Source organism: Pleurodeles waltl, chromosome 9, assembly GCF_031143425.1.
Source record: "Pleurodeles waltl isolate 20211129_DDA chromosome 9, aPleWal1.hap1.20221129, whole genome shotgun sequence".
NCBI classification, from domain to species: domain Eukaryota; kingdom Metazoa; phylum Chordata; class Amphibia; order Caudata; family Salamandridae; genus Pleurodeles; species Pleurodeles waltl.
Genome location: NC_090448.1, coordinates 18,025,525 through 18,038,786, shown reverse-complemented (window position 1 = coordinate 18,038,786; position 13,262 = coordinate 18,025,525). Strand labels below are relative to the sequence as shown.

The window sequence follows — 13,262 nt, the reverse complement described above, 5'->3', positions numbered from 1 at the left end:
TTCTATAGGTGTTATTTATGTACTAAAGACAAAGCACTAATCTGTAAAGTTAAGACAATGTGTTCTATAGGTGTTATTTATGTACTAAAGACAAACAGCAATAATCTGGAAAGTTACGACAATGTGTTCTATAGGTGTTATTCGTGTACTAAAGATAAACAGCACTAATCTGGAAAATTCAGACAATGTGTTCTATAGGTGTTATTTATGTACTAAACACAAACAGCACTAATCTGTAAAGTTAAGACTGTTCTATAGGTGTTATTTATGTACTAAAGACAAACAGCAATAATCTGTAAAGTTAAGACAATGTGTTCTACAGGTTGTATTCATGTACTAAAGATAAACAGAACTAATATGGAAAGTTCAGACAATGTGTTCCTTAGGAGTTATTCATGTACTAAAGACAAACAGCACTAATCTGTAAATTTAAGGCAATGTGATGTGCAGGTGTTATTTATGTACTAAAGAGAAACAGCACTAATCTGCAAACTTAAGGCAATGTGCTGTGCAGGTGTTATTTATGTACTAAAGAGAAACAGCAGTAATCTGTAAACTTAAGGCAATGTGCTGTGCAGGTGTTATTTATGTACCAATGGCAAACCGCACTAAGAAATGAAGTGAGATTATACTTTTGTGCTTTGGAACACTGATAGTGTGGGTTCACATACTAGAAACACACGTCACACATGAGGTCACGTACCAGGGTCAGACTTGGAGAAGGTGTCCATATCCAACAGGTTCCTGGCGACGACCCACGAGGCAGGCAGAGGGGAGGCCAAACATGTGGAAATGAGAAAAGAACAAAAAAAAACAAAGTTAGATCAAAGCACAATGGCTTCCGGTTTCAGGCGCGGTAGCTCAGTGCAGTGCAATCTCAAAAGCTCATTGGATTTAAGCGCTGCCATCTGATATCCAGAGAAAAGCCTGATCCGGGGCACGATAGAGGGTGGCAATCTTTGAGAATCCGCTCACGATGGCGGAGGGCGGAGCTCATTCCGCTTCTACGGGGGTGATACACAATTGCCTCGTGCTTGGCTGTCACACACTGATCTCTCTTAGAGATGGGGTTAGGCTTTGTATTCAAGCGCAGCCTCCTTTGACTCTCAGCTGGGGAATGAGCACCAGAAATGAACTGAATGTTCCTGCATTACTAGGATATACTCAGAGCACACTGTCTGCATTGACATTGGGAATTACCACCGAGGCTTGTCTCTCTGAAAGATTCCAGGGCTGGGGAAGGGACAGTACATGTTAGGATTTTGGCCTGCCACTCACCCTGTGCTAGTGACATCAGCTGGTACAGATATCTCCTGTTATAACCAATCAGCATCTCTAAAAATGTCTCCTATGTCAGTGCTATGTGTTATGGCCAATCAGCATCTCTGAGAGTGTGTCCAATGTCACTCTTATCTGCCGTGACCAATCAGCATCTCTCAGAATGTGTCTTATGTCACTGCTGTTATAACCAATCAGCATCTCTGAGAGTGTGTCCTATGTCACTCTTATCTGTTATGACCAATCAGCATCTCTGAGAGTGTGTCCAATGTCACTGCTGTTATAACCAATCAGCATCTCTGAGAGTATGTCCAATGTCACTGCTGTTATAACCAATCAGCATCTCTGAGAGTGTGTCCTATGTCACTGTTATCTGTTATGACCAATCAGCATCTCTGATAGTGTGTCCTATGTCACTCTTATCTGTTATGACCAATCGGTATCTCTCAGAATGTGTCACATGTCACTGCTATCTGTTATAACCAATCAGCATCTCTGGGAGTGTGTCCTATGTCACTCTTATCTGTTTTGACCAATCAGCATCTCTGAGAGTGTGTCCAATGTCACTGTTATCTGTTATGACCAATCAGCATCTCTGAGAATGTGCTCTATGTCACTCATCTGTTATGACCAATCAGCATCTCTGAGAATGTGCTCTATGTCACTGTTATCTGTTATAACCAATCAGCATCTCGGAGAGTGTGCCCTATGTCACTCTTATCTGTTTTGACCAATCAGCATCCCTGAGAGTGTGTCCAATGTCACTGCTGTTATAACCAATCAGCATCTCTGAGAGTGTGTCCTACGTCACTCCTATCTGTTATGACCAATCAGCCTCCCTGAGAGTGTGTCCAATTTCACTGCTGTTATAACCAATCAGCATCTCTGAGAGTGTGTCCTATGTCACTCTTATCTGTTATGACCAATCAGCATCTCTGAGAGTGTGTTCAATGTCACTGCTGTTATAACCAATCAGCATCTCTGAGAGTGTGTCCAATGTCACTGCTGTTATAACCAATCAGCATCTCTGAGAGTGTGTCCTATGTCACTGTTATCTGTTTTGACCAATCAGCATCTCTTAGAGTGTGTCCAATGTCACTGTTATCTGTTATGACCAATCAGCATCTCTGAGAATGTGCTCTATGTCACTCTTATCTGTTATGACCAATCAGCATCTCTGAGAATGTGCTCTATGTCACTGTTATCTGTTATAACCAATCAGCATCTCGGAGAGTGTGCCCTATGTCACTCTTATCTGTTTTGACCAATCAGCATCCCTGAGAGTGTGTCCAATGTCACTGTTATCTGTTTTGACCAATCAGCATCTCTGAGAGTGTCTCCTATGTGATTTGTATCTGTTATGGCCAATCCGCAAATGATGTGTCACTATGCAAAACGCAAATCTGTTATTTAGCTCTATATTTTAGCATTAATCCACAGCAGTGACAACAGCAGGCATCATAGCACGGGCTCAGCAGCAACAGCAGAAAGGACATGACCCTAGCAGCTACCACAACAATCACCAATGCAGCAACGCCAGCTACAGCCACAGTAGTGACGTCACCTGCCATCACAGCATTGACTCAGCAGTAACAACGGCTGACGTGACATGAGGCTATCAACTACCGCAACAACCACCACCATAGCAGCAACAGTAGCTTCAGTGACGGCAGATGCCATCACAGCATGGACTCAGCAGCAACAACATCTGACAGGAAATGAGCCTAGCAGCTGCACTCACCATAGCAGCAACAGCAGCTACACAAGTACAGCAGTGATGGCATCTACCATCACGGCATGGACTCATCAGCAGCTAACAGGGCATGAGCATAGCAGCTGCCACACCAACAAGCACCATAGCAGCAACAGTAGCTACGACCACAGCAGTGACCACAGCTGTAATGACAGCAGGGACCACATGAGGAAAGAAAGCTGCCACCGTGGCAGTAGGAGTGTGTGGAGTGCACATGATTCCCTTTTGCGTAATTATGAAAAATTCTGGCAAAATTACACGTAATTAGGCAAAATGCAAATCCATCATTTAGTACTATATTTGTTTTACCAAAATGTACCCACACATTAATTTTTGTTATAAGAATGCATGTCATGCTAACAAATTCTGTAAGAACTACCGCTCACGTTCTGTTCTTCCTGTGCATTAGTGGTACATTTTTACTGCAACTGGACCATTCGTGGAAAAAATTACTGCAAATTGAAGACATTATGTGGAGTGGGACACTGGCATAATTTTGGGAATTTCGTGTAACAAGCTTAATGTGAGATTCTCAAAATTAGGTAAATTAAGCCACCACAATTCAAATGTTTCCCAGGCCTACATGTGCGGATCCAATCAGTCACAACAGCTGTGACCACAGCATAGACCACAGGGTTAACAACGGCTACCACCACAGCAGCACCAACTGAAGCCAAAACAGCTTCAAACCCCAGCAGGGACCACAGCAGCAACATGAGGAATCATAGCACAAGCCACAGCAGCTGCAACCAGAACCAGTGACCCAGTAACAATAACAGCAGAACTAATTGTAGGGGTGGGTGAAATCTTCCATTCTGCCGGCGAAATTGTGGCCACTCCACATTACTCTGTAAGGCAGAGTTCTGGCCAGATTCCACCAATCACCATGTGGCAAACTTTTTCTCCTACAAAGCTCCAGAATAGTGAGATTTAGAGTTCCTTAGTGCAATTTTCTAATGCGGCCTGTCAGGGGGCTGCCGTTCAAATAGATTTGCCTCCACTCAAGTAGATATTTTACTCGAGTGGCAGCAAAATCAACTCGAATGGCCGCGCACACTTGCACAATGCATGGGGCCATTTGTGCTGATTTTCAACGCTGCTTGCACTACCGGTGCTAAATTGCAGTGCAGGAGGCGGGGATGCATATTTTCCACCCAGTGGTGCAGTTCCGCAGAATCTCATAGAGTTTTTCTGTAACTCCGCAGAATTCCGCAGAGTGAAACTCCTTGAGTTCCGCCCACCCCTAAATTATTGTACGCACAGCCGGAACCACATAATTGATGACAGCTTCGTAAAGCAAGAGCCACAGCAGTAACAATAGCTGCCACCCCAGCCGGGACAACAGCAGCAATCACAAATGTAACAACAGCCACACCCACAGCTATCACACTGGCAGGAACAAAACAGTTGCAACACATCAGTGTAGGAGGCTGGTCTGGCTTATAGTGGATACCTTGTGGTACTTACACCTTGTGCCAGGTCCAGTTATCCCTTATTAGTAGATTTGAGGTGTTATAGCAGCTTAGGCTGATAGAAGGTAGCTATAGCAGAGCAGCTTAGGCTGAACTAGGAGACATGTAAAGCTCCTACTATACCACTGGTGTCATATGCACAATCTCATAAGAAAACACAATACTCAGAGTTACTAAAAATAAATGTACTTTATTTTAGTGACAATATGCCAAAAGTATCTCAGAGGATATACTCCCTTAGGAGGTAAGTAAAATACACAAAATATATACACAAACTAAAATCAGGTAACTAACAGAAAAGTAGCGCAAACACTGCAGGACACAATAGAATGCAATAGGAGACAATAGGCCTAGGGGCAACTCAAACCATATACTCCAAAAGTGGAATGCGAACCACAAATGGACCCCAGGCCTAGTGTAGTGTGTAGAGGTTTGCTGGGAGTGTAAGAAAACACTAAGGGTGTCCAAGATACCCCACCCCAAGACCCTGAAAAGTAGGAGTAAAGTTACCCTACTACCCCAGAAAGACAGTAAAGTCGAGATAGGGGATTCTGCAAAGACAACAACTGACTGCAAAGCACTGAAGATGGATTCCTGGACCTGAGGACCTGCAAAGGAAGGGGACCAAGTCCAAGAGTCACACAAGTGTCCGGGGGGGAACAGGAGCCCACTAAACCCCGGATGACGGTGCAAAAGGGCTGCCTCAGGGTGGAAGAAGCCAAAGATTCTGCAACAACAGAAGGTGTCAGGAACTTCTCCTTTGGTCAGAAGATGTCCCACGGCATGCTGGAGGATGCAGAATTGTTTCCATGCAAAAAGACTGCAAACAAACCTTGCTAGCTGCAAGAGTTGCATTTGAAGGTTTTGGGTGCTGCCAAGGCCCAGGAAGGACCAGGAGGTCGCCCCTTGGAAGAGGAGACAGAGAAGGTCCTCAGCAATACCAAGAGCCCATGCAGAAGCAGGCAGCACCCACAGAAGTAACTGAACAGGCATTCAGAAGATCTGAGCATGGTGGTTGTCTCAGCACAACAAAAGGGAGTCCCACAAAGTCAGAGTCTAACTCAGCGAGTTGGGCAATGCAGGACGGAGTGCTGGGGATCTGGGCTAGGTTGTGCATGAAGGAAGTCTTGCAAAAATGCACAGAATCCCTATCAACTGCAGTTCACGCAGTACACAGGATTACTGTCTGGCGTGGGGAGGCAAGGACTTACCTCTACCAAATTTGGACAGAAGGGCCACTGGGCTGTTAGGGACACTTAGATCTAGCTCCTGTGTTCCAGGGACCAGGCTTGTCAAGATGAGAGGGGACCCAGAGGACTGGTGATGCAGAAGTTTGGTGCCTGCGTTGGCAGGGGGAAGATTCCGTCGACCCACAGGAGATTTCTTCTTGGCTTCCAGTGCAGGGTGAAGGCAGATAGCCCTCAGAGCATGCACCACCAGGAAACAGTCGATAAGGCCGGCAGGATGAGGTGCTACAATGTTGCTGGTAGTCTTCTTGCTACTTTGTTGCGGTTTTGCAGGCGTCCTGGAGCAGTCAGCGGTCGATCCTTGGCAGAAATCGAAGAGGCAAGTGCAGAGGAACTCTGGTGAGCTCTTGCATTCGTTATCTGATGATAAACCCACAGGAGAGACCATAAATAGCCCTCAGAGGAGGATTGGCTAGAGAGAAAGGTAAGCACCTATCAGGAGGGGTCTCTGACATCACCTGCAGGCACTGGCCACTCAGAGGTGTCCATTGTGCCCTCACACCTCTGCATCCAAGATGGCAGAGGTCTGGAACACACTGGAGGAGCTCTGGGCACCTCCCCTTGGGAGGTGCTGGTCAGGGGAGTGGTCACTCCCCTTCCCTTTGTCCAGTTTCGTGCCAGAGCAGGGCTGGGGGGATCCCTGAACCGGTGTAGACTGGCTTATGCAAGGAGGGCACCATCTGTGCCCTTCAAAGCATTTCCAGAGGCCAGGTGAGGCTACTCCTCTCAGGCCCTTAACACCTATTTCCAAAGGGAGAGGGTGTAACACCCTCTCTCATAGGAAATCCTTTGTTCTACCTTCCTGGGACCAGGCTGCCCAGGCCCCAGGGGGGCAGAAACCTGTCTGAGGGTTGGCAGCAGCGGTAGCTGCAGTGAAAACCCTGGAAAGTTAGTTTGGCAGTACCCGGGCTCTATGCTGGAGCCCCGGGGATTCATGGAATTGTCACCCCAATACCAGAATGGTATTGGGGTGACAATTCCATGATCCTAGACATGTTAAATGGCCATGTTTGGAGTTACCATGGTGATGCTACATATAGGTATTGACCTATATGTAGTGCACGCGTGTAATGGTGTCCCCGGACTCACAAAGTCTGGGGAAATTGCCCTGAACAATGTGGGTGCACCTTGGCTAGTGCCAGGGTGCCCTCACACTAAGTAACTTTGCACCTAACCTTCACGAAGTGAGGGTTAGACATATAGGTGACTTATAAGTTACTTAAGTGCAGAGTAAAATGGCTGTGAAATAACGTGGACTTTATTTCACTCATGCTGCAGTGTCAGTCCTGTGTAAGAATTGTGTGAGCTCCCTATGGGTGGCAAAAGAAATGCTGCAGCCCATAGGGATCTCCTGGAGCCCCAATACCCTGGGTACCTAGGTACTATATACTAGGGAATTGTAAGGGTGTTCCAGTGTGCCAATCAGAATTGTTAAAATTAGTCACTAGCCTGCAGTGACAATTTTAAAAGCAGAGAGAACATAAACACTGAGGTTCTGGTTAGCAGAGCCTAAGTGATACAGTTAGGCACCACACAGGGAACACATACAGGGCAGACATTATGAGCACTAGGGTTCTGCCTGGCAGGATCCCAGTGACACAGGCAAAAACAAACATACATACAAGTAAAAATGGGGGTAACATGCCAGGCAAGATGTTACTTTCCCACAATCAGAAACTAAAGCACTAGTCATGTGCAAACCAGCATTGGTCCTGGTGCAATAGGAACATTCCACCCATAATTGCTAATGGGTGTCCCTTCTGAGTGGAAACGCAAACATGCATAAACCGTTCTCAGCCCGGCAGACCTTGCTATTGAGGGTAAGATCAGGTTCTATGGCCTATCAAACAAGGAGGCCATGTTCAGGTATGCGCTCTATGCCCTTACGACATCTCAGTGACAAAAAAACATTGGGAGAGCTGATGGGTCTGACTTTAATGTGCTAAGATAAGTTGGCACAGGCATGTACAAATGTGCACAGATAAGAGAAGACAGTTGTTAAGCGTTCAGAGGTATATTATGCACAATGAGGCAAGCATAGGCTGTGCCCCTTTTTCTGCTGGCATAGTTACAGGAGTCATAGGTTCACGCACAGGTGCCTGCATGTGTTCATCGATAAAGGCACACACACTGATATGTGCACACACGCACAGATACAGATATACACCCACTTACATAGATATGAAGACGCATGTACCTATACACATATACATAAACACACATATTTGTAGAAGTGCAGATACACAATAAACACATGTGCAAGTACAGAGATACATTGATTCACACACACAGGTAAAGATATACACATATAATACATACATATATACAGAGAGAAGGACTAAAACATAGGCACCTGAGCAGATGTGGAAGTACAGTACACGAATACAGAAACTTACATACAGAAATTCACACGGAAACACACGTACACAGATACAAATATGTGTGCATACATAGGGGCACAGATACACAAAGATGGAGCTACACATATCCACATAGACATAAACACACAGATGCACATATGCACACAGATAGCTACACACATTGATCTACAAGGATCACGGATACATACGTAGATACCTGCCAAGGTACATATAGAGACGCAAGCACACACCTACGGTATTGCAACATTTATATCACACAGACCAGCCCTCTGTGGCAAGCTGAAGCACTTGCCTACATAGGTAGCACAATACACCATGTGGGGTGTGTTATTAGAATGGAGTTGTTTTTGTTTTGATACTGTGTAGGAAGTGTTTCATTGTTATGCATTATGACCACTGAGTTGCTGTTGTCATGTTGTGGGACACCGCGTTTAGCACTGGAAGGGATACAGAAGTGTGAGAGATAGGTGTGCAGTTTGTGGGTTTCAGTACACTGGCAGCTTTGAGCAGCTTTGCAGGCCCCTTTATAGTATCCATAAAATGACAATCCACTAAGCTGGTTACTTCACGGTTGTGCGCTCTGAGATATTGTGCTTAAAGTTTATGGCTCAGCACAGGTTGTAGAGAGACATGAAGAGATCTGCTGGGATGGACTTAGATAATACCATCACATTTCTGATTGTCATTGTGAGATATCAAGAAGTGCTCATAGTATGTTGCTTGTCAGCACCTGTAATTAATAGTCCTCTGGTGGCAAGCGGCACATGGCAGGTCTCAGTTATTTCATGCCAGTTCAACTGGTGATGAGTGATTTCCTTATTGTGGGCTGGTACAGTATTGGGTGAAGGACAGGACCCAAAGCAGTTTTGTGTTATGTGAGTGGACAGTGCTTAATTTGTAAATAAAAAGGTGCCAGTGCCCAAAGCCCTCCTCTTAAACACGCGGCTGCTGCAATTAAATGTGTGAACACAGAATACTGAGGCGGCGTAATCTTGAAGCCATCTCGGGCCTCTTCAATTCATTTACAGCCACTCCCTGCCCCTTCAGATTACTCTTGCAGCTTTCTACTTTCTACCTTTGTGACGCTTTTCCGGTTTTCTCTTCCTCCGTCTTTCCCATATGTGTCTTTTGCTCGCAGCAAGTGCTTGAGGAAGAAGAATAAACCCCGGCCCTCAAAAATAAGTGCTCAGCACCGGAAACAACAAGCACAAATTAAGCACTGTGATTGGAATAATGTCAGGCGTTATAAGGGAATGATTAGGAAGGTCGTATGTACTACAATTAACTGCACAATCTCTGAGTGTTACTGTACCAGTGTTGGCCAGGAGGTATATTTATTATATTGTATTATAACCGCATTTATATAACACTCACTACCCTTGATGCAGTGTTAAAGTGCTTTACGCAGGGCAGCACACAGCTCTAGAATGTATGGTTCGTGTTTTTTCTCCCGTGGTTATTATTTGTAATTGGGATTAGTCTTCTGCTCTTAAGGAAACTATTCCATGCATTTTTCAAGTTTCAATGTGGTAGAATAAATTAATAGGCGGGGTGTATCTCTGGCGAGAGGGCAGGATGGGGTGTTACACCCACCCATCCCAAAATAACCGCAATCTGGGCTTGGTAGTTGGTTCTGGGTGGCGTGAGGCTGGTCTGTCATACTGATTTCCACAGAGATTATAATTTGGTCATTTTTTTAATCACAAACCTAAATATATAGAGGGACCAGTTTACCAAAAAGTAGCAAATCTGCAGTCAGAATTGCTCCTTGAATTAACACAAATGTATTACCCTTTTACATTTATAAAAATTGGCAGTAGTAGGCTTGGAAAACCACTCTAGTCTCATGCTACTGGCATCAAACACCCAAAAGGTGATGGGAGGTATGCTTTCAAACAGTCTACTCACTGACAATCGCTCGGGGTAGCAGTCTAAAGCACGGTTTCTTGCTGATTGTGCACTCTAGACAGAGGGCCTGATTTAGGGTTTGGCAGATAATGGCAAACAGCCTGGAGAGGGACTTTACTGCCTTTACTCTGCCTGCCAAATTTAGAGATGTCCGCCAGCCCTGCAGACATCTCCATCCATCGGCTGGAACCATCGTCATGGCGGTTCGTATCAATGTAAGAGTAATTTACCAGACAGTTTGCCTTTGTCAAACTGTCCTAAAGTTTTTTTTCTCAAAGCAAGAGATTTTGAAAAAAAATGGTAACCATACTATGGGAGTTCTCTCACTTGTTGTCGGTGTGGCGGACTGTAAAAAAAATAAAAATATATGAGCGTTGACTCTAACAGGGTAGACAGTTGGATGGCTTATCTCTGATGGCACCCACTCCACTGGGTCCTCGAGGATGTTCACACCAACAGAGAAGATTTTATTCTGTTTGTGTAAAACTTGAGGTCTGCCCACCTTAAAATCAGGTGGGCAGACCTTTAGTTTCACAGACAGGTCAGTGTAATTGTGGGGGCCTAGTACAAACCTGTGGACCTCAGTACAGTGTTAGATGTCTTTTAGCTATTTTGTGCTGATTTAACCCCACGTGATGCTAAACAGTACTAAAATATATGTTAAACTTTAACACGGCCACACAAGAATGGTTGAAATACGTCTTGCTCGGACCCTAGAAATCTTTAAAATGACACAGAGGAGACAGAAGCAGCCAGGGGTAGAGGGGGCAGAGCTGGAGAGAGGTTTGCATGAAGAAGCAGGATGGAGAGAGGTCAAGGACTCCCTTACTATGGGGCACCTGCCCACCACACTCTGCGTCAGCACCATCAGTCCATCTAATGCAGATCAGTGCGCACCCTGCATCTCATGGGAACAGTCCATCCCCACCCTGGTCACCTCACCCATTCACCCTGCAGACCACTAGTCTCTTAGTTGGGATCTTTGAGATTCACTCCCCTCCCGGAATCTCACTGACTAAGCTACGCCCCTGCTAAGTGGATTTAGCCATCACCTTTAGTGGGAGGTGCTTATGCCAATTCGTGCACATGGCTGGCTGTGTTATTAGACAAACAAGGGGAGTTCATGTATTTTTAGGCTGCAGGGGTGTGACTTTTAAAGGTGAGGTTGTGATCTTTGAAATGAGGTGTGGGCAATTTATAGATGTGCAATAACAGGTATTAGGGCAAACATACATGTGCCTGCGAGTAAGCTGTGCTCAGAGGTAGGAGGCGTGCAGGGGATGAAAAGTATATGGATGTGCAGCGGTCCAGACACATAGGTCATAGATAGAGACACACATACCTGCCAACTAGACATGTCCACGCCCGCGTGCACATGTGCATGGATGTGCAGCGGCCCAGACACATAGGTCATAGATAGCTACAAAGATACCTGCCAACTAGACATGTACACGCCCGAGTGCACATGTGCATGGATGTACAGAGATACACATAAGTGCATAAGTGTGTAGAAGCAGGGATGTATAGGTGCAGAGGACAGATATACAGACACCTGCCCAGCTAGACATATACACGACCAAGTGTACACATGCATGGGTGTGCAGTGCACAAATACATAGGTACACTGATGCAGTGACGCACGCACCAGCAGGTACACTGCTGCACAGACGCAGGTACACTTCTCAAGTGACACAGGGACGAGCAGGTACAGTGATGCAGTGACACAGGGACGAGCGGGTACACTGATGCAGTGACACAGGTACACTGCTGCAGTGACACAGGGACTGGCGGGTACACTGCTGCAGTGACACGGACCAGCGGTACACTGATGCACAAATGCAGGCACACTGCTGCAGTGACAAAGGGACGAGCAGGTACACTGCAGCAGTGACACGGACCAGCGGGTACACTGATGCACAGATGCAGGTACACTGCTGCAGTGACACATGGACTAGCGGTACACTGATGCACAGATGCAGGTACACTGCTGCAGTGACACCGGGATAAGCTGGTACACTGCTGCAGTGACACAGGGATGAGCAGGTACAGTGATGCAGTGACACAGGGACGAGCGGGTACACTGATGCAGTGACACAGGTACACTGCTGCAGTGACACAGGGACTGGCGGGTACACTGCTGCAGTGACACGGACCAGCGGTACACTGATGCACAGATGCAGGTACACTGCTGCAGTGACACAGGGACGAGCAGGTACACTGCAGCAGTGACACGGACCAGCGGGTACACTGATGCACAGATGCAGGTACACTGCTGCAGTGGCACATGGACCAGCGGTACACTGATGCACAGATGCAGGTACACTGCTGCAGTGACACCGGGATAAGCTGGTACACTGCTGCAGTGACACAGGGACGAGCAGGAACACTGATGCAGTGACACAGGGACGAGCAGGTACACTGATGCACAGATGCAGGTACACTGCTGCAGTGACACATGGACCAGCGGGTACACTGATGCAGTGACACGGACCAGCGGGTACACTGATGCACAGACGCAGGAACACTGCTGCAGTGGCACAGGGACGAGCAGGTACACTGATGCAGTGACACAGGGACGAGCAGGTACACTGATACACAGATGCAGGTACACTGCTGCAGTGACACATGGACCAGCGGTTCACTGATGCACAGATGCAGGTACACTGCTGCAGTGACACCGGGATAAGCTGGTACACTGCTGCAGTGACACAGGGACGAGCAGGAACACTGATGCAGTGACACAGGGACGAGCAGGTACACTGATGCAGTGACACAGGGACGAGCAGGTACACTGATGCACAGATGCAGGTACACTGCTGCAGTGACACATGGACCAGCGGGTACACTGATGCAGTGACATGGACCAGCGGGTACACTGATGTACAGATGCAGGTACACTGCTGCAGTGACACAGGGACGAGCGGGTACACTGATTCAGTGACACGGACCAGCGGGTACACTGATGTACAGATGCAGGTACACTGCTGCAGTGACACAGGGACGAGCGGGTACACTGCAGCAGTGACACTCTGTTACACACAGACACAGGTACACTGATGCACAGACACGTGTGCACTGCAGCAGTAACACGCAGTGATGCACAGACACAGGTTACTGATGCAGAGACGGAGGTGCACTGCTGCATTGACTCACCGATGCACAGACACGCACACTCTGATGCACAGGCAGGTCACAGATACAAGTACACAGCTGTAGTGGCACC

At 46.7% G+C, this 13,262-nt stretch overlaps 1 protein-coding gene across 1 annotated transcript in view; it reads right to left on the bottom strand.

Moving 5' to 3' along the window:
• The window catches only part of CPNE9 (copine family member 9), a 1,043,154-nt gene that overhangs the window by 844,243 nt on the left and 185,649 nt on the right, over positions 1-13,262 (bottom strand). The window contains exon 2 of the mRNA XM_069206140.1: positions 704-744. Within this exon, the coding sequence (XP_069062241.1) occupies positions 704-744 (41 nt within the window). The remainder of the gene's footprint in view (positions 1-703; positions 745-13,262) is intronic.